Below are 21,816 nucleotides of genomic sequence, written 5' to 3'. Positions count from 1 at the left end.
ATCTTTGCATTAAAAAGAATGTCAGTCAGGCGAAATCATTCCCTTAATTTAAGCTGTGGCTTGGAGGAGAAACAACTCAGTTTCTTTGTCCTTTATGTTGTAAATGGTATGTCCTTGGACTTTGTGGAGGTATTGGGTGGGGGAGTAATAGTTTGCTATATGCTGTTGGGCTGTTGGGACTTTTTATGTCTCTCTCCAATAGTTTTTAACCTAGTCTTGTAAATGAGTATATATGCCCACTGATCTTCAGCCCTGACTAAAAATATAACAATTTAAATCCTAAGAAAAGAGGTAGCTATTTTTACTCTTCTATGGTATTGCTGATATTTATGGTAGGAAATATTATAATAGCAGTATGTTCACTTGGTTCAGTTTAAGTCCCAGGATAATTGAGTATATGAAGGAAACCTGATAGTAACATTTGGTATAATCTCTTTATCAATTGTGTTATAAGGTGAAAATTTGTTTATCTTGATAGTGTGAGACTGTTTATGAACATCGTTTAATCCATACCTTTTTTTCCCTCTTAGCCCCCTTTCTGTGTCATCCCAATCTGTGGATACGCTATGGTGCTGTGGGATTTATCACAGTGGTAGCTCACCAAATAAGCACAGCTGATGTCTACTGCAAACTGATGCCTTACCTTGACCCATATATTACTCAACCAATAATACAGGTATGCATGTTCCAACTTAGAATCAATCTTCCCTCCAAACTGTGCCCCTTTAAAGAAAGGTTTAGAGAGTCCTATTTTTATTTAAAATTTTAAAGATTTAAATTGGGCTACAGCATTTTCACATTCCTTTCAAGTTAGTTAATGTTAATGGAACAAACACTTTGGAAGGTGAGAGAAGTTCAAGAGACTTACGTGTACATCATGTTGTATGTAACGCAGCACTCGGTAGTTCATCCTTTTTCCTTTTGTGCAGTGTTGTAAAGCATCTGGTATTAAGTGAAATATAGCAGAAACGTATATTAATGGACCTGCTTTTGTCATAAAAGTACAACTGATTTCAGTCCAACTCCACATTTATAATAAATTTGAAAAAGGATTTTTCAGAAGTTTGTTTTTGGAGCACTAACTGGTTCTGTTTTTTGTTTTTTTTTTTTAAATCTAATGACTACCCCACCCCTCTTGCTCCCTCCCTCCCCCCGCTTACCAAGCAGTGTAGCACTTGATGATAAACTTTGGGTCTTTGGTTTGTACAAGGCAGTTATTTACCAGTTTGTCAGTGTTTATACCCTTCATTTTGCTGGACAGCCAACTATCAAAATAGATATTTAAATTGAATGGACTGTTGAGAGATGATTCTGGCTGTTAAAACATCCTAAAATGTCCTATTTTTTTTACTAAAACTCTAATTTTGCTTTTGCAAATTCCCATTCCTCTCTAACTTTCTCTTACTTGTATAAGGCCCAGTGTGCCTTCCCTGTGGTTGGAGAAAATGGCCATGGATATCCTCTGCAAACAAGTGGCTTTGACTGCCTTCAATCCTTACTTTTCATAATAGATTAATCCAATTTGTGAAATCATCATTCTCTATTTCATAGAGTTTGTAGATTTTAAAATTTTTATCCCAAGAAAAATTTATATATCCGTGAAAGATGGATAATATTGCTAGAAAATATGTCCCCACTTTTTGAAGTTTATTAAGGCTTCCTTGGAAATCAGGTCTAGAGATTCCTACTACTTTGACTACATATTGTATTTAGAAGTTTGGCTCTTAAACTCATAATGAAAGAAAGAGAAAGTGTTTCGGGGATTGAAAATTGCATGTGTTTGTAATAACTTTTAGTTGTGGCTTACTAAAATAAATCTGATATATAAGTGGTTTGTTAGAAATCACCATTCTCTTTGTTTTCTCAGAAATTATTATTATTATTACTTTTTGCTTTATCATTGTTTTATATTTTGAAAGGCCAGGCTCAGGAGTTGAGAGACTGATTATATGCTTCATAATTTTTACCTTTCTGCAGTTTGGATTAGACAAAAGATACCTTTTTATGCTGGTTTCTACTGGCCAACTTACCAGGTAGTTAAATATATCTAAAGAAAGTCCTCTTGGTTACTGTTTAGTAATGCTCATCCTTTTTATTGTAAGTGCATTGGCAAGGAGAATATTCTTGGGGATTAAAAAAGGAGGGATTTTATGAACTCTGTGGAGAGAGTAATGTTTTTTAGAAGTGGTTGAAGCTCTTGGGAAAACCTGATGACTGAAGGGTGGCCCTGTGGCTGTTGAGCATCTTCTCTGGATCAGTACTTTTGGCTACTTGACCTGTGAACTGCAGGTACTTTTTAGATCTGGGAAGTCATCTGACATTTTGGGATCTAGAAAACTTGGGATCTAAACTTTTCTAGTCTGAGTATTTATTAGTAGTATTCAAGTATGATAGACACAGATGTCTACTCAGATGCTAACAATGAATGAAGAAATACCCTAGCTCTCTAAAGGTCACTGGTATTCTTTTTTCTTCTAAGCAAAAATTGCAGATATTGATATCTCCCATTTTCTTAGAAAATGAATATCTATGTTAACTTTACACAGGTTATGTATTTATTGAGTTTGAAAACAGATGTACTCTATGTTGTATCTTTGGCTGATTCTTTTTATTTTTCTAATATAGATTGAAAGAAAACTTGTTCTACTCAGTGTTTTAAAAGAGCCAGTAAGTCGTTCTATATTTGATTATGCTTTGAGGTCTAAAGATATTACTAGCTTGTTCAGACATCTTCACATGCGTCAGAAGAAACGAAATGGGTCTCTTCCTGACTGCCCTCCACCTGAGGACCCTGCCATAGCACAGCTTCTGAAGAAATTGCTCTCACAGGTTGTATCATCTTTCTGAAATCTTAACATTTAAATGCAAAATTTATAAAAACATTGAGGTATACATGTCACTCTTAAAAATATTTAAAAATATTTTGATTAAGTTGTATCATAACAAATGAGTAAATAAATCTGGCAAATATGCATTTGCTTTGGTATCTAAGACATATTATAATGATGATAAGGCATTGGATTGAGCTAAATAAAGGAATCATGAGAGACCTAGTAAGTTTTTTTGTGATTACTGGCTATGTAAATGAGGGAAAGAGTAGGTATAACCTTAGATTTAAGTAATATTCTTGATTGCATTTCATATTTCATCAAAAATATAATGAAATTCAGTTAAAAGGAACATTACAAAACACAGATGCAATGCAGAAAAATCCTGGTTTATTTCAATTCGAATTTAGAGAGTCTTCACTATGTGCAAACAGCTAAAATAACTGGGGTTTGTAATGCGTCTTAGATTGAATAAACCAGCAGTTTACTGCTGTATCTTAAAAGTCTGTGAATTTGGATCCTTTTAACAAATCTCGTTAGAATTAGGAAATAATCTTTTTATTATGCTTGGCATTAGTAAGTCCTCTTTAGAAATATTAAATCTAGATTCAGCATCCTGTTTTAGGAGGGATGTGTGGATCCTGGAGAAAACAAGGTAGGAGTGAAACTGGTTAGAAATAAAGGCTATGGTTTCTGAATAAATGTTCTTTGAGACTTAAAGTGAATACTGAGGGACACCTGACCGTCCTTAAGTCTGCAGGACGTCTTGCTTAAGAGAATGAGTATCAGTCATTGTCTTGTCTAAGAGAAAAGAAGATGAGAAAATACTTCCATCGCAGAGAGAGAATTGGTCAGCTTTGGGCTGTAAATCCTTTCATGTATTGTACTTGTCACTGAATGTACAGTGCTGTTTGATGCCCAGACATTGGTTTGGGTGATTGAATGTTGGAATAGGCTTCTGTGGGAGGCTGGTCAATAACCGTCTTGGTTCTTTTAGGTCTAAGTTTATCTGGAAACTAGAGCTGCCTCTGAATGTCCCTTCTAGGCCAGTGGTTCTATTTCCTGTATTTCAGAAGACTTCCCTTTGATGTGACTTGAATTGCCAGAGAGCTTTTTCTTTGAGTTTTCTTTTGACATTGGCTTGTACATTAGATGTATTTTCCAGTTTATGGAAAATTGGGTATTGAATCACATTTTTCAGTTGTTTCTCCTGAGTAAGTAATCCTTAACAAGATTTCAGCATGCAGTAAAAACCACTCCAATTTAGATGTTTCTTTGAGCTTGGGTGGTGCGATTCTTTGTATTATTCTCTCCTGCAAATCCTATATATTAAGTTGAAAGCTTCTATACTGAAGTTTTCTCTTCTTTGTAAGTCATTAGTTACTTCAGGGAGCCACTGCAGTTCCTAATACTTGCTTTTCACCTTGCTGCAGGTGTCAGTTTTCCATTGCCATGGGTAAAAGGAGGGAGAGGGACAGGACAATTTCTATAGCCTTTCTACTTCCTGCTTCCTACTGCTCTTCTCTCAAACCCTCCCACCATTGCTGCTGCCTTGGTGCCAGCCCCCATCACTGGTGCCATGATGAAATCACTAAACCCACTGACTTGTATTCCTCTACGTGTCAGTGCTTGATGTATTCATTCATCTCTCATTTGTATGAGTGGAAAAGGGGAATATGGAATTCCCTGTTTTATGTTGTTTCTGTGAATAATAATCTTAGGAGACTCCTCAGGGGCAGGAATACTCTTTATTAAGGTGTAGTTGCTGCTGGTGGAAGGAACAGCAGGCCAGAGTATCTGAGGTCCTCAGAAGTAACAGCGCAACACTGGCTTCCGTTGTTTGAGGACATACAGTGAGTCTATACCTTCTATATTGTGTGACTGTCCTTGAAATAAGCTTGAACAATAGTTAGCACCATTTTATTAGATAAGAACACTGAGGCTCAGCAAGCCTAGTTAATTAACTTCCTGTGTGCACACAGTTCAGTAAGTTTCAAAGCTAACATTGGAACCTGAACCTGTCTTTACTCCACATGTCCCCCACTGTGCCATCTTGCCTCTCAGAATAAACAGAGGACAGGGAGCTAAAGCTGGAAGGCTTGCTTGAGTTTTATGTGGACTTAGGAAGAAGTCCTTGGGCGGCTCACCTCTTCCCAGTCCTTTGCGAGCCCTTTCTCTGCCTTTCCTTGTTTTTGGTCCCTGCACTACCGAGTTTCTTGGGATTACTAGAAGAGGCTTGGAGCCAGGGGGCGCTTTGGAAGTAGGAATTGAATCCTTTTCCTAAAGTCAGGGATACAGAGGGAAGAGACATGTTTTTAGCCTCCGCAAGTGGGAATTCTGAAACCTCCTGCAGAATTTTTTTTTACTTGGGCTTCTGCAGTGCTCTTTAGTGTAGGACCACTTGAGGACACTTGAGATACAGTGTGAGTAAAATAGGCCTTTCCAGAGCAGCCTAGCATTGTTTCTGTGGTATGGTCAGAGCACCAGATAATAGACTTAAAGAACACTTTTGGAACATGTGGGAGTTGGAATCTGCCTATACTCCAGATTTTCAATAGGTCTTACCATCTGGAGATGACAAATGGCAGGGCTGTTTTAGATTGATCTCATCTATGAGAGCTCCCTGGTTTTTTTTTCTTATTTATTAAATCAGACACTAATACAGAGTACAAAATGATTTCACTCTTTACTTTAAAAAATGACAAATACTTGACATTTTAAACTTTTAAATATTTTTAATTAAAAATTTTTTTGACTGGGTAGTATAGATACAAGGTGTAAAATTGAAAAGGTATATAAGAAGATATATAATAAAATGTAAGTATAATAAAATGTATAATAAAATGTAAGTTTTCCTCTAACCTCTGACTCCTGGCCATCCATTTTGCATTCTCTGTTGATTGTGACTTTTATGCTGTTGGGTGCTGAATCCCTTTATACAGTTGGCCTTCTATATCCATGTGTTCCACATCCATGAATTCAACCAACTGTGGATCGAAAATATGAAAAAAAAAAAAAACAACTCCAGAAAGTTCCAAAAAGCAAAACTTGAATTTGCCTCATGCTGGTAACTATTTACATAGTTGTATTTACAACTGTTTACATAGCATTTACATTGTTTTAGGTATTGTAAATTATCTAGAGATGATTTAAAGTATATAGGAGGATGTGTGTAGGTTCCATGCAAATACTACGCTGCCATTTTGTATAAGGGACTTGAGCATCTGTGTATTTTGTTATCTACAGGGATCCTGTGGATGGCTGTATAGTGTTAGATTTGTTCTACAGTTAAAGTTACTTGGAATTGGTTTGATCCTGTTAAGCCTTGTTATTGAGCTTTGTTAGGGCAGATCCAGAGCAACCTTGGGTCAGTGGCCAATTTAGCTTGACTGCTAAGGACTTGTGAGGACATGATGCTCTGTCTGGTGAGGTCTCTCATCTCTGGCTGGTAGGAACATGAGTGATCTCCAGCCCTGTGTGAGCTCTGGGATTGTTTGGCTTACTGCTTTCTGGTTGCCTTTCTCTGGTCCCAGGTGATCCTGTGCACACACATGTAGTTCAGCACTCAGTGGAAGGCTGGAGGAGCCCTGACCATAGCTCTTGCTCTGTGCCACGTCCCCCTTCTCCAGGTCTCTGCCCCACACATTTAGTCTTTTGGCTTCCTGGAACTCTGATTTGTCTCTTGAACGTGGCTCTATTGAATCCTATTTGAGTTCCATGGCCTGGAAACTCTTCACAGAGTAAGCTGGGACAGTCATAGGACTCACCTTTAACTTGGGGAATCACAGCCATGTGCTTCCTGTTTTCTAGTGTCTGAAAGTGTTTCATATTTTTTTCTCTGGTTTTAAAGTTGTTTAAAATGGGAGGGTAAATCTTGTCCCTGTTATACATCATGGCCGGAAGCAGAAGTCTGAGGGCATGTTAATGGACTCACATTAGCATTGCACTTTGCTGGGCTTGACCTTTGGTTAGAGCAGAATCTCCCAGCTTGTTTTGCTTTTTCAAGATTGTCTTGGCTGTCCTTTGTCCTTTGCATTTCCATATACATTTTCCAAATGATGTGTCCAAATATTTCATCTTGTCACTTCAATAAAAAAAAATTGTTGGTATGTTGATTGAGATTGCATTGGAACCTATAGGAGAGAATCAGATCTTGACAGTGAGTCTTCCAGTCCATGAACATGGTACGTGTCTTCATTTAATTAGATCTTTAATATATCACAATAATGTTTTATGGTTTACTTTGTAGAGCTTTATGCATCTTTAATTATAAATATTTTGGGTATTTGACTTTTAATGCTATTATAATTGGTATATTAAAAAATTGTTTTTGCAGCTGGTATATAGAAAAAATTTGTTCACTGATCTTGTATCCAGCAACCTTGTCTGACTTAGCAATTCTAATAACTTGCTTATGTGCTTCTTTTGAGTTTGTACATTCACAGTCCTACCATGTGTGAATAGTAGTAACAATATTACTCATTTTTCCCCTATGTGAATCCTTTTGTTTTCCTTGCCTTATTTAAATGAGGAGGATCTTCAGTGTAGTGTAAATGGAATTTGTGATAGTGGGCATTCTTGTCTTATTTCTCATCTCAGTGGGAAAATTCTCAACATTATACTATTTAGTGTGATGTTTGTTAATAGTTTTTTTGGTACAATCTTTTTATTAGATTAAGGAAATTCTCTTCTATTTCTGGCTTGCTAAGAGGATTATTGTGGAAGAATGTTAAATTTTATCAAATGTATTTATTGAGATCATTGCATGTTTTTTTTTTATATTGTTAATGTGGTTAACTATACTGATTTTCCTATGTCATATCAACCTTTTATACCTAGATTTTTTGACTAATCACAACTTAAGCATATTATATTTATATTTAAATACACTTTTATTGTAAAATACATAAAAATAATAAACTCAATAATATAAAGTAATATAAATATTATGCAAAATGTTTTTTTGCAGTCGATTTCGTTTGCTGATACTTATTTTTTTTTAATTTTTTTTATTTAGACTCATGAATGACTTGTCCTTCAGTTTTCCTTTCTTGTAATTGTACTTGTCAGGGTTTTTTCTTTTTTTGATGGTGCACTTCTAACATTTTTTATAGAGATATAATTCACACACGATAAAATTCACTCTTTGAAAGTGTACAATTCACTGGTTTTTAGTGTATTCACAAAGTTGTGAAACCATCACCACTGTCTAATTCCAGAGCATTTTCATCAGCCTAAAAAGAAACCCCATTCCGGTTAGTTGCCATTTCTGCGTTTGCTTCTCCCCCTGGCAACCAGTAAATCTACTTTGTGTTTCTATGAATTTGCCTGTTTTGGATATTTCATGTAAATGGGATCGTACGATATGTGACTTTTGTGTCTGGCTGCTTTTGCTCTGCAAAATATGTTCAGAGCTCCTCCACGGTTGGGGTATCTCTCCGCTTCAGCCTTCATTATGGCCTTATGATGGCCTTCCCTTGTGTGGACTAAAGCAGAGCCTCCTTGTGAGCTGAAACATAGACTAAAAAAAAAGAGTAGAACTCTTACCACAGCTGTAAGATTGTCTAGGCAAATTTTAGGAGAAGTGTAAGTAAATGAATTTCAGGTTAATATTGGAAAATAGTCAAGGATCCCTTATAATTATTGTATCACTACTTTAATGTTATTTTAAGAAACAAGGAATTTCTTAGCTTTCTGACTTTCTAGAGTTTATGTCCTCTTGTGCCAGCAGATTGTGACTATTATCTTAAACTCCAGTTTTAGAGGGATTTTATATCGAGGCCTTAGGGAATTGTCATTTTATTTTTTTTCGTTTGCATAATAAAAACATTCTAGAGGAGTCTGTGGATGGTTGGAAAGTTAAGAAAATGCAGAACTGTCCATGTACCAGAATATTTAAGTTGCACATTGAATTTGTTATTTAAATTAGTATTCTTTAGCTGTCAGACAATTTGAAGTGTCTTGGGTGGATTAACTTATTAAAATTTGATAATAACCGTATGAGATGGGTGCTAGTAATTATCCTCATTTTATAGATAAATAGAGGTCCAGAGAAAGTGGGTAGCTTGCCCAGGGTCATACAGATTGTAAGTAATGGGGCTGGAACTTGAACCGAGGTAACCTGACTCCAGTCATTCTGTTACCCTGGAATGCTGGTGGGTGTGTTTCTTACATTTGCCTGTCAGTCCCTGAGGTGTGCAGAATGCTTTATATATCAGAGTGCCTTCACAACAGTGTCACACTGCGTATTCTCAACACATCTAGGGACCAAGTTGAAGTACATACGCTTTCTTTTGCTTCATATTATATTTCCAGAATTTTTGTTTAGATACTAAATGTTTCTTTATTCAAAGTTATATATTAAAGATCTGCTAGTTACCAGGCACTGTATTAAGTTCTTTGGAGATTTCAAAGATGAATTATATTTGAATGTCGCCTTTTAGAAAGAATGTTAAGATATAAATCATGATACAAGGTAGAAGATGCCACAATAGAGGGAGAGTGTCTGGGAGATCAGAGTTATGAGATGTTGTTCTTTATTGATAAATTTCTGTTTCTCTTGCCTTTGCTTGCTTCATTTTACATTGACTCTGAAAGTTTAAACTGAGTGGTTTGACCCTTCAGCTGTTAGTCATTTTGAGGCCTGATATTACTTGCAAAAAAAAACCCCTAGGACATATGGTTTCATTTGGTTTTAGGGAATGACGGAGGAAGAGGAAGACAAACTCTTGGCACTGAAAGACTTCATGATGAAATCCAACAAAGCAAAGGCCAATATAGTGGACCAGAGCCATCTCCATGATAGTAGTCAGAAAGGTGTAATTGACCTGGCAGCCTTAGGCATAACTGGGAGGCAAGTTGATCTTGTTAAAACCAAACAGGAACCAGATGACAAGCGAGGTTAGTACATTTATGTGTGTGTATGTTTAGCTTGTTATTATTAGTTATTTCATAAGGCTAGTTTTAGCTGATTAGTAGTAAAACTAAAAAGTCACATTTCCCAGATATAGAACTTTCAAATATAGTGAGTGAGTGACTCTATTACATAGTAGGAAGATTTGGGGGAGGAAAAGTGGAGAAGTGGACTAACAGTTAAGAAATTAAATAACCTTCCAAATTCACAGGTCTGTATGTGTCAGAGTCAGAATTCAAACCAAAGCCTGACTCCAAAGCCCTCCTCTTGCTTCTGTGGAAGTATATGATTGAAGGTGAAATTCTGTTTTTTAGTCCTTTAAACACCAACCCAAGGCCAATAGTCTATATGAAATGAGGTAAAGTTTCCTAGCTTGTCGCTAGTAGGTAACGCCCAGTGAATTGAAAAGAATAGTCTTGCAAAGGAGAGACTAGAGACACCTTCACCATTTGAAGTCTTGAGATTTAAAACTGTCGGCTTTTGTGACAGTGACATTGACTCTGTGTGAGGGTTTTAAGATCTCACGCATTCTTCCTTTAACCCTTTTTGGAGATACACTCACTTCCAAGCACATGGATCCCTCTATTTTAAGATCCCTCTATTCCAGTATCAGATTTTGAGGGCAGCTGACCAATTACATTTAAAAAAACTTCTAACTGCTGAACTTGGAATAAAGTATTTGCAACTTAATTATTAATGGTTTGCAGCCATAAAATGTAAAGTATTCATACAGGTTAATAAGAAAAACTGCAAGCATCCGAAAGAAAAATAGGGAAGGATTTGAACATACAAGTGATAGAAGAATAGAAATACACATGTTTGAAAGGTCAACAATTAAATGAATGCAAATAGAAATGAGATGCCATTCTCCGCCTATGTGATTAGCAAAGACTGATGATGCCTGTGTTAGCAAGGGGGCAGGGAAATGGGCATTTTCACTCACTGTTGGTGAGATTATAAATTGAACATATTCTTTTTTTTTTTACTATTTGACTCACCATTGGAAATTTCTCATAGAAACGCTGACAGACATGTGAAGAAATATGTATAAGAATGTTCTCAGTGAAAAAGGAAATAATTGAAATGTCCATTAATAGGAGAATGGTTAAATGTTCAGCTGTATTAATTAATTAGGAGAAAAAGCAAGTTGTGAAACAGTATGTATTATTTAATTTTTGCAAAATAATATAGTAATATATCATTCAACTTTATAGTTTATGAGGTTTACAAAGTTATGGGAGCAATTCATGCTACATATTGGAATGCCAAAACTTTGTTACTTAGTGTACTTTTTATAATCAGAGTTTTTGAAAAAAGCGTTTCTCATCTATCTGTAGTCAGGAGGTGACCGTATTGCAATTGACTTTTTATTCTTTTTTTCCCCCCATGTAACTGATACTGGATATAGAGAGGTCATATTTAGCAGTGTGGTCAGTGACATTTGAAAAAGTTGTTTTTGTTGTTGGTTCTTCAGATAAAGTGGTTAGTTGAAATTGAGCTAGCCTTGGGAAACTAGGAAGCAATTAGGTCTAATTATTAACACTGTTGAAAGAGTGCATCTGTCCATCTGCCCCAGAGATGAAATGAGAGCTAACAAGTTTATATGTAAATATAAATAAATTGGCCGTCATAAAGAACAAATAGCACATGAAGTCCATTGCTGTCCCCCTCCCCCCACAAAGAGCAATAAAAGCACATATTTGTTGTAGATTATTCTGAATCTTTTTTCATAGCTAGAAAACATGTAAAACAAGACTCAAATGTAAATGAAGAGTGGAAAAGCATGTTTGGGTCACTGGAACCACCAAGCATCCCACAGGCCCTACCTAAAGGGAGTGACCAGGAGGTGATTCAGGCTGGGAAGCCGCCTCGTTCCGAGTCCTCTGCTGGCATTTGTGCCCCTTTGTCGACTTCTCCACAGGTATCATCATCCAGGCAGTAGAGCACCTTTTGTCTTTGGATCCCATTCTACTGTTTTGGATGTTTAAAGGCTGTGTACTGTACTGGAAAAATCAATACAGTGACTTCTCCTTTAGGGAGGATCTGTTTCTTTCTAAGAGAGGTTTATCTTTAACTTTATAGCTAAGGGGAGGTCTAGTATTGAAAGCACCAAAAAGGTCTCGTTTTAGAGTACTCACCAATAAAGTGGTCTGAAACTGTGGGTTGAAGATGTCATTATAAACTGTTATTCTAATTAGGCTGCAGTGAACCTTTAAAATCTTCTTCTTCTTCTTCTAATATAACATAATTATATCTGTAAAATAGCAAAAATACTTCTGGGAAGAAAAGGCCCAAGTTTGCTCTGTGTGAAAAATGTCATCATGATTTTGATATATTTGAAGTAAGTTTGTAATTTGAGGTAACTCTTCCCTAGCCAATTATATTTTAATTGAAAAATATGAATTGAACCAACTGATAAATTAAAATTCTCTTCAGTTAAATTAATGAGGATTTTTGTTTAACATTATTGCTACACTGATAATTTTTTTAAAATATAGAGTCCTGGAACTTGTGGTTAAACTGCATTTAAACTAGACTTTCATTGAAAAAAATGTCCTTGTATTTAAATGGATTTAAAAATTGGTACATTAATAAGGACAGAAGGCTGGTGTAATGAATAGAGAGAACATGGGTGCATTTTTATCATCAAATACACTTTGCTTGTGACACAAATATGTATATTCTTTTTGTTTTGCAGGTTCCAGAAGTGACAAACGTCCAAAATAGAAAACCAACAATACAGGTTTTAAGTAGTACAATTTTACCGTCCACCTACCAGATTCGGATCACAACGTGTAAAACTGAGCTTCAGCAACTCATACAACAGAAACGGGAGCAGTGTAATGCCGAGAGGATAGCTAAGCAGATGATGGAAAATGCTGAGTGGGAGAGTAAACCGCCACCACCTGGTAAATGTGCCATTGATAGGTAGTTGTATTCCAGCCCAGGTGCCAGAGCCTGGAATCTGATGGAAGAAACTGATAATCAGTTACAGGGCAAAGGAAGTGGGAACAAAACTGTCACTTTGAAAGCCCACACGAAGAACCAATAAGTGAGAAATCCCAAGTCATTATTTGTGAAATTTGGATCTTCTTAGCTGTGGCAGTGCCTTTTAGGCCAGTAACCTACTGTTTTGTCCTGTCTGTGGTCCATGTTCCCCATTTAGAGTACTAGGTTTTACCTACCTGCTTAGTGTCATGCCACTTTCTCATTGAATGTCAGGCTTCTTAGAGTAAATTCTGGCTTTATATTTCTGAAGGGTTTAATATTAATTTTATTTAAACAAAAAGGTAAAAACATTTAGAAAATAATGGGTGCTTTAGAAAGAAAACAAAGTCACCTATAACCATCACTCAGCAATCATCAACATTAAGATTTTGGGGAAAGCACTTCTGTATTCTGAGAAGATTTAGAAGAAACTTAGAGATATTTCAGATGAAAATTGTATCTCACTGTGTTAACAGACATGCCTAGTGTTATATGGTAGAGCTAGTCTTTGATATTGGATTGGCAGATTTTTAAAAACATTTTTAATGAGTTTCTGTATAGATTTTAATAATAAAAATGTAGCTTGAAAACTGAGAAGAAATGTATAGTGTGCTTATGTGTAGAGACTGAAAAGTCATGTGAATCCCCACGGGCTTCCATTGTGAACTCAGGGGAAATTCTGGTGGAGAGCAATGGTTTAAAGATTTTAGAAATATTATTAAGTGGTAAGTGGTATCTTTAGTCACATAAATTTTTTTTATAAAAATAAATATCCTGGAATGTTTAAGTTGTTTCTGTAATATAGTTCAATATGATTTACCAGCCCTGCTTTAAAAACAAAAAAAGTTGACCACACACTATTTTATGATAGAATCTGTCTTTATAAGTGGCATTTTAAAGTGGAGCTATACATTTTATTCAGTAATCCCAGAAAAGGTGTCAGATTTTGTGGTTCAGGAAATGTGCAGTGACTGTTGGGCTTCTGATTTTTTCTTTCCACACTTGAGTGGTTGTGTGAAATTGATTTTCTCTAGGGGGAAATGTTCAACCTAGCCTGCTAGATTATCTAGACTTCATGGCAAAGTGTTTTTGATTATTCTCAAATTCAGCATATCCTCCTTAGAAATCGCATTCAGCTGTTCTTTCCACACATTTGAGCTAGAGATCCAAGGGGAAACATTTTTCTATCATTGAGTATGCCAGGTTTGGCAATGGTCTTGGTTTCATTTTTGTTTCTTAGTAAAAGAAATAAGTTGATTTTAAAATGACTTTATTATTACTTAATTAGGCACAGTGCTGCTCCCAATACAGTATAATCTTCAGCATAGCTTTCTGTTTTGTTTTATTTTAAAATTGATTAATATTAAATATTATTAAATGTTATGCCTAATATAAAAGTTTATTTATCAAACATTGAAGATTGTTATATGCAAAGACCTATGCTAGTTATTGTGAATGATTCAGAATGAATAAGACATAGTCAGTTCTCTGGCCTCAGGGAATTTATAATTTATTAGAGGAAATTAATTATACACAAAAAGTATACATAAACAGAAGTGTATAGATGTCATAAAGAAAGTACTAGAAAATCCTTGGGCATTCTGAGGCTATAATTTATAGTACTGTTTATACCAACCTGTTGATATCACAGAATAAATGATTGCAGGTAGGGAAGAAATAAATAAACATTTGGGTGTTTACTGTGGCCCTGGGACAGTGTTAGACTCTTTATATCTCATTTACCAATACAGTCATCCTTTGGGTTAAGTAATTTCCCCCTCATTTTACGTTTGAGTAAATTGAAGCTCACAGAGTTTAAATAAGTACCCCAAGGTCACACATGAGGGTGTGGTGGGTGTTTGAGGCTTTCAGGACTGGGCTGCCTCCCTAGTGCCTGATTTCTCTAGGTCAGGGTAGTCATTACCTCTTGCTATTAAACAAGTAGTCAGGGTTTTTCCGGGTAGCAGGTGACTATTGTGTCTTCTCAGACACTGGAGAAGGGCCCAGTGCAGTCTTTCTAAGGCTATGTGAACGTGGGTGTCTTTCTCCATAGGCGATAGTATCTGTCATAGTCCAGTAGGGCACTCTGAATTGGCTAGCTGTTGGGACCCTTTGTTTAGTTCTTATGATTGTTCTCCTGTTGGCTGTTAGTGCTTGTAGCTGGGGGTGAAGGAAAGATTGTGTTTGTAAACTGCAACTTAAGACACACTCCTTTGCTTTTCCTTAGGGTGGCGGCCTAAGGGGCTACTAGTTGCACATCTTCATGAACACAAATCTGCTGTGAACCGCATTAGAGTCTCTGACGAACATTCACTTTTTGCCACATGTTCAAATGATGGCACAGTGAAAATCTGGAACAGTCAGAAGATGGAGGGGAAGACCACCACCACCAGGTAACCTATGCATAGGTGGAGAGTCCAATCATCCATCCATTCAGTCAGCAAGTATTTATTGAGTGCTCATTCCGTGACAGGTGCTATTTTAGGTACCAGCGATACAGTAATGATAAATGGACACAAATACATGTTCTGTGGAGCGTTCCTTCTAGTGGGAGGTGACAGACAATAAACAGTGTAAATAAGTAAAACATATAGTGTATTAGATGGTAAAATACATTATGGAGAAAAATTTGGCAAAAAAAGAGAGAGAGAATGCAGTAGGTTGGGTAGAGTAGAGTTTAAAGAACTCATCTGCTGCCTCATGGAGAAGATGTCATTTAAGGAGAGACCTGACAAAGGTGAGATAAAATGCCATGTGGATGTCTTGGGGAAGAGCATTCTAGGCAGCAGACACAGGGGCTTCAGAGGTTCTGAGGCAGAAAGATGTTTGGCATGTTTGAGGAAGAGCAGAAAGGTCTGTGTGAGTGGGAAAGAGGGTCAGAGGGCCTGAATTATACAGGGCCTTGCAGGCTATTGTGAAGGACTTGGACTTTGACTTTGAGTGAGATGGGAACCTTTGGACAGTCCTGAGCGGTGGAGAGACATGATCTGAATTAAACTTCCACAGAATTACTCTGGCTCTTGTGTTGAGAATAGACTGAAGAGGTGCAGGGCAGAAGTATTAGGAGGCTTTTTCTGTAATGGAGCGAGAGGGGGAAGTAGTGGGAAATGATCAGATTCTGGGTATGTTTTGATGGTGGAGCCATCAATATTTGCTGAATGGGTTAGAGGGAGTATGAGCATATGGGAAGAGTCAGAAAATGATGGAGTGTCCAGCTGTGTAAGGACAACACATATTGTAACATGACCCACTGGAGTAGTCAAAAGAGAAGTAATTATTGAAATCTTTAAGACTCTTCAAATATGCATGATGTGATTATGATAAGTGGGATTATAAGAATTATTTTAGGTTTGTACAACTTTATAGTTATCTCCCTACTTGATATTCATATTTGTTCTGTGCCTAGTTTGGTCTGGGTCTGAAAAGAAAGCTACTAGAAATCAAAATTGAATCTTATGTACATGAAAAGATGTGGGGAACCTTTGGTGCTTTTCTCCTTATCAGTTCATTGACCAGAGTTAACTACAAAATGGTCAAACAACAAAATATCTTTGATAAACTAAAATAATTCAAAAGTTTACTCCTTATCAACCTGATATGATTTTGTTCTGTTTATTTTTTAAAAAGAGCTCTATATTTTTACAACATGCTTAATTCTTTTTCATGTTCATTCTGTCTTGGCATTGCATTGGTAAGAACATAAATCGAAAACCAGTAAAAGAATCCTGGCTCCATGTAGCAATTTTTTGTCCATATTTTATTATGAAATTTTCAAACCTCAAGTAAAGTTGAGTTTTGCAGTGAACAAGCATATGCTTGCTGCTAGATTCTAAATAATTAATAATTTTACTATATTTGCTATGTCATATAATTATCCATCCTCTTATCAATTCGTCTTTTAAAAATGTGTTTCAAAGTGAGTTGTAGACATGAGGAGACTTCCCCTAAAAACTTCAGCATGCATATTGTTAATATTTGTTTATATTTTTCATTTTCTTTTTTGGTATAAAATTCATACTCTGTGAAGTACACAGATCTTAAACGTTCCATGAGTTCCAGCAAATACACACACCTGTGCAGCTTAAACCACACTCAAGATACAGATGTAACCAGGACGAACCCTCATGTTCCTTTGCATGAAATCCCTGCCTCTTCCCTGCCTACAACCATTCTTTTGATTTTCCCCCACCATTATTAGCATTTTGATTAATATTTTAAAAACCTCTTCTGAATATTATTTTCCAAATGGTTCTTTGTTACTATCATCGTTAGTTGCATTCATTATTGCTTTTATTAGGAGGGTGAGTTTAATTGACTGGAGTAAACTTAACTTTGCAAAAACCTCTCTTGTTAATTCCAAATGATCTTCATCACAGAGCCATGCCTTCTGTATCCCAGTGTCATATTTTAGGCAGTGGTATACCAGAAAATGCGGCAATTTAGCTGACAGTAACTGTAGTCTTTGGGAAGTTTGTATGATGATTAGGAGATTGGGTTCCCTCTGGCCACAGCTGCTCTCTTGCTTTGCTGTAATACCTGCTCTCTTGTTTGTGGACTGCAGTAGGCCTTGGCTTGGAGGTGCTTCATTCTAGGTCCAGGGAGGGGAGGAGGGGAAGGGAATAGAAAGTGTTGCCTTCATCACATGACTTTGTGAACTGATGAGGGAGAAGGAGGCCATTATTATTGCTAGAACCATGTGGGGAGCAGCTGGTGGCTGGGAAAGAGCAGCAGAAGTGATATTATATTTTCTTAGGAAATCTACTAGTACATTCTGACTACTGAGGCTTTTCCCTTATGCATTATGTTGGCTGACCACCCAGTTTCCAATTCTTACTTTCTCATTGAATTTGGATTCGTGATTTAGGCCATCTGGATCTTGGCTCTGCCATTTTCCTCTTTCTTATTTGACTTAAACTTTTAGTTTGTCCCCTGTGGACTAATTCTTGAAAAATTGCTGTTTTTCTACACTTTTACATAGATATTTTTCAATTTAATCCTTTGTAGTATTCTAAACTGTCTTTTCCATATACACTTTTTGTGCAACCCCATTTTTGGCTCATTTAGCTTCTCAGTTTTAGGGAAGATTGATGTATTTGATACTTGCTGAATTTGATGGTAAAACATCTAAGTGGAGTTTTGTCCCAATGAAGAGTTGAAACAATATGAAGCATGTGCAAGAAAGTTATCAGTGTTAAGATTACATATTTTAGAGTCATAGATGGTGTTGGAAGCTGAAATTTTTGAGTGCTATCACTACGCTGAACTAAAGGGCTATAAAGACCTGAGGAGGCTTGAGGCCTGAATTTTACAAAATTGAATTTTGGGGACAGGAAGCGAGTAGTCAGAAAAGAAGGGAGAAGAAGCCATTTAAGTTATGTCATACTGCAACAGAAGAGAGGGTTTAAGAAAGGGGCTTATAAACAGCTCTCAAATGCAGTAAAAAAACCAAGTGGCATGAAAGCCTAGTAAAGCATTTGGGTGTTCTCACACAGTGCCCTTTGGTGAAGTATAGTTCATACATCCATAATCCCTGGAGGACTTTTGGACATTATATATTACAAGCCTTTATGATGTACATATCCTAAGGAGATACTAAGAATAAACTCAGAGATTTAGTTTTAAGGCTGTTCAGATTGGCTTTCTTTTTAATTGTAAAAAACTGGAAGCAGACCAAAAGTTCAACAGTAGGGGGTGAAAATGGATAAATAAGTGATTGTTGTGGAAATACATTTTTTGATATGGAATATATTGATACAGTGTGTGGAAATATAGGTTTGAGAAGTAGGTTTAAGAACCCAGGTAGGGTTTCAGTTTTTAGAATGACAGAGTAAGGACTTTAAAAAAATCTGTTCCTCTATAAAAACAGTGAGAACACTGGCAAAAACTGTCAAAATCAACTTTTTCAGAATTCTAGAAATAAAAGTCCTACATCAATCTGAAAATTGTTATTCAAGAAAAACAGCTGACTCTCAGAACAGTGAGCCATGTATGTGGTCCCAGTTTCATCCCCCACTACCAAGCTCTGTGATGGCTTTGAAGACTAAGTCCCACAACTACAATAACTATGAAAACCAACAGCTAAGTAGCCACTGGTAGGGTTGTAATGGCTTTGGAACTCCCCCAAAACCCCATCTCCAGAGAATTGTCACTATTTGACCAGCTTGCTGAAAAGCTCCATAATCAGGGCCTATCTTTATTTCACCTGACCGTTGCCTTGTTCTTGGAGAAAAACTCTACCCATAGGGCATTTGTTGAAATTATTGGTGGTATTTGTTTAACATTGCAGCTCTCTGAGGTGGCATTCCCAGTTGTAGCTCATAAGAGGCTGACAAAAAACTTTAAAGGAAGAGTAAGATATCAATAGGGGCCTTTTGAAAAGTTTGGATGTATTCATGGATATGTGTAAGACCACATGCACCTGCACAGTTGTGCACAAGCCCAAGAAAGAACTGAGGAGACCCCAGGTTCTCACCTCTGGCTGACCTCGAGACTCTGTGCAAGCAGGAAATGAAGGATAAGGCCAAGTTGTAAACTGCTTTGCTGAAGGTGTGCCACAGCGAGCACAGAGAGCCTCAACAAAGGCTGGAGCCCTTATCAGTTCATGAGATGTAAGGAAATGTCATTAGCTGACCACTGATCTAACTGAACAAAGAGTTCAGTGGCCACACATGAGAGAGAATACAGACTTTGTAGAATTAGTCCAGGCAAATCATTAAACAAACAGCAACAACATTGGTATATTATTTCCGAAGTTGATACATATCAATTAGAATGTCCAGTTTTGGACAAAAATTGCAGGTCAAGCAAAGAAATCAGAAAGTGTGTCCTATACACAGGAAAAAATGCAGGTAATAGAAACAGTACCTCACTGATCCCAGACGTTGGACTTACTAGACAATGACTTTAAATTAGTGACTAAAAATATGTTCAAAGAATTAGAAGAAACCATGTCTAAAGGGTTGAAAGGAAAGTATGAGAAAAATGTCTCAACAAATAGATAATGTCAAAGGGATAGAAATGATAAGCAGAAATCCTGGAGTTGAAAAGTGTAACTGAAATGAAAAATTTAGGGCTGAACAGCAGATTTCAACTGGCAAGAGAATAAACCAGGGACTTGACGATAGATCAGTTTGACATCCATTCAGAGGTATGAAAACTAAAAAAGAATAAAGAAAACTGAACAGAGCCTCAGAGACCTGTGGAACCAACATACACATGATAGGAGTCCCAGAAGGCAAGGAGAGAGAAAAAGGAGCAGAAAGAATATTTGAAGAAAAAGTGTTTGAAACTCCCCCAGATTTGACAAAAAACATTAATCTGCACATCTGAGAAGCCCAACAAACTCCAAGTAGGATAAAGATCAAAGAGAGCCATACTAGAGACATTATAGGCAAATTGATGAAAGACACAGAGAAAATTTTGAAGCAGCAGAGAAATGTGACTCATCTCGTACAATGGATCTTCAGTAAGGTTAACAGCTGACGTTTCATCAGAAAATGATGGAGCCTGGAAGTCAGTGGGATGATGTATTCAGAGTCTTGAAAGAAAAAGAGTGTCAATCAATAATTCTATATCTAGCAGAATTGTCTTTCAGAAACAAAGGAGAAATTAAGACATTCCAAGTTAAATAAAAATAGGGAATTTATTGTTAGCAGATTTTCCCTAAAAGAAATACTAAAAAGAATCTGTTGTGCTGAAAGGAAAGGATATGAGACTAACTTGAACCACATGAGGAAATAAAGAGCATGGGGTAAAGGTAGATACATGAGTGAATATAAGACAGTACAAATTATTTTTTTCTGTAATTCTTTTTACCTGCTGTCTGATTTGAGAGAAGACTATATAAAGAAATAATTATAAAACTGTATTGATGGGCTTATAATATATAAAGGTGTAATTTGTATTACGTTAATAGTACAGACAGGGGAGGAGGGAACAGATATATTGGAGCAAAGTTGGTATTAATCTGATTGTTTTTAGACGTTAATTGTATTTCCCAGGGAAACCACTGAAAGAAACACTTAAGAACATTTAGTAAAACACAAAAACACATAGTAAAAGAAACTAGGGAATTAAAATGGTGTACTAGAAAATATCTTTTTAACACAAAAGAAGGCAGCAGTGGTGGAATAGAAGAGCAACAACAACCAAAAAAAAAAAAAAAAACCATGTAAGACACAGAGAAAACAAATAGCAAAATGTCACACATAAGTCCTACCTTATTGGTAATTCCATTAAATGTAGTAAAAAAGCAGAGTTGGCAGAAAGTATGACAAAATATGATATGACTATGTGTTGTCCAAAGAGACAACACTTTAGATTCAAAGACACAGCGTGAGAGTAAAAGGACTGAAGAAAAAGATACTTCATGCAGACAGTTCCTAAAAGACAGCTGGAGCAGCTATGCTAATATCAGACAGGATAAGGTTTAACACAAAAATTGACACTAGAGACAGACAAGGACATTTTATAATGACAAAAGCATCAGCATGTCAGGGAAACATAGCAATTACAAACAAATGCCACTAACAGCAGAGCCCCCGAATGGAGAAAAAACTGACAGAATTGAAGGGGAAAATAGACAATTCAACAGTAATAGTTGGAGACTTCAGTACTCTGCTTTCATTATAGATGGATCAACAAGGCAGTAGAAGACTTGAACAACACTGCAGACCCACCAGCTCTAACATACAACTATAGAACGCTCTACCCAGCTACAGCAGAATACACATTCTTCTCAGGGGCACATGGAACACTTCCAGGTTAAATCATATCTAGGACAGAAAACAAGCTTCAATAAATTTAAAGGCACTGAGCCATATCAACATATATGTTCTTTAACCACAGTGTAATGAAACTAGGTATCAGTAACAGAAAGCAGTTTGGAAAATTCACAGGTATGTGGAGATTAAGCAACACATGGCAAAATAAGCAGTGGTTCAAAGGGAAACTAGAGAATATTTTGAGATGATTGAAAATGAAAACACAGCATACCAAAACTTAGGGATGCAGTTAAAGGAGTTTTCAAAGAGAAATTTATATCTGTACACATCTGTATTTAAAGAGAAGAAAGATCATAAATCAGTA

The 21,816-nt window shown here is 36.5% G+C and overlaps 1 protein-coding gene across 3 annotated transcripts in view; it reads left to right on the top strand.

Moving 5' to 3' along the window:
• The window catches only part of PIK3R4 (phosphoinositide-3-kinase regulatory subunit 4), a 73,948-nt gene that overhangs the window by 30,743 nt on the left and 21,389 nt on the right, over positions 1 to 21,816 (top strand). For 2 of the 3 annotated variants that reach the window (XM_067737432.1, XM_067737431.1), the window contains 6 exons: positions 531 to 676; positions 2,626 to 2,829; positions 9,527 to 9,728; positions 11,475 to 11,662; positions 12,440 to 12,650; positions 14,957 to 15,122. In XM_067737432.1, the coding sequence (XP_067593533.1) occupies positions 531 to 676; positions 2,626 to 2,829; positions 9,527 to 9,728; positions 11,475 to 11,662; positions 12,440 to 12,650; positions 14,957 to 15,122 (1,117 nt within the window). The remainder of the gene's footprint in view (positions 1 to 530; positions 677 to 2,625; positions 2,830 to 9,526; positions 9,729 to 11,474; positions 11,663 to 12,439; positions 12,651 to 14,956; positions 15,123 to 21,816) is intronic. The other variant, XM_067737433.1, reaches the window with a different exon arrangement.

Source organism: Pseudorca crassidens, chromosome 5, assembly GCF_039906515.1.
Source record: "Pseudorca crassidens isolate mPseCra1 chromosome 5, mPseCra1.hap1, whole genome shotgun sequence".
Lineage (NCBI taxonomy): Eukaryota > Metazoa > Chordata > Mammalia > Artiodactyla > Delphinidae > Pseudorca > Pseudorca crassidens.
Note: the sequence above shows the minus strand (reverse complement) of the source record. Positions and strands in the feature narration are given on the sequence as shown.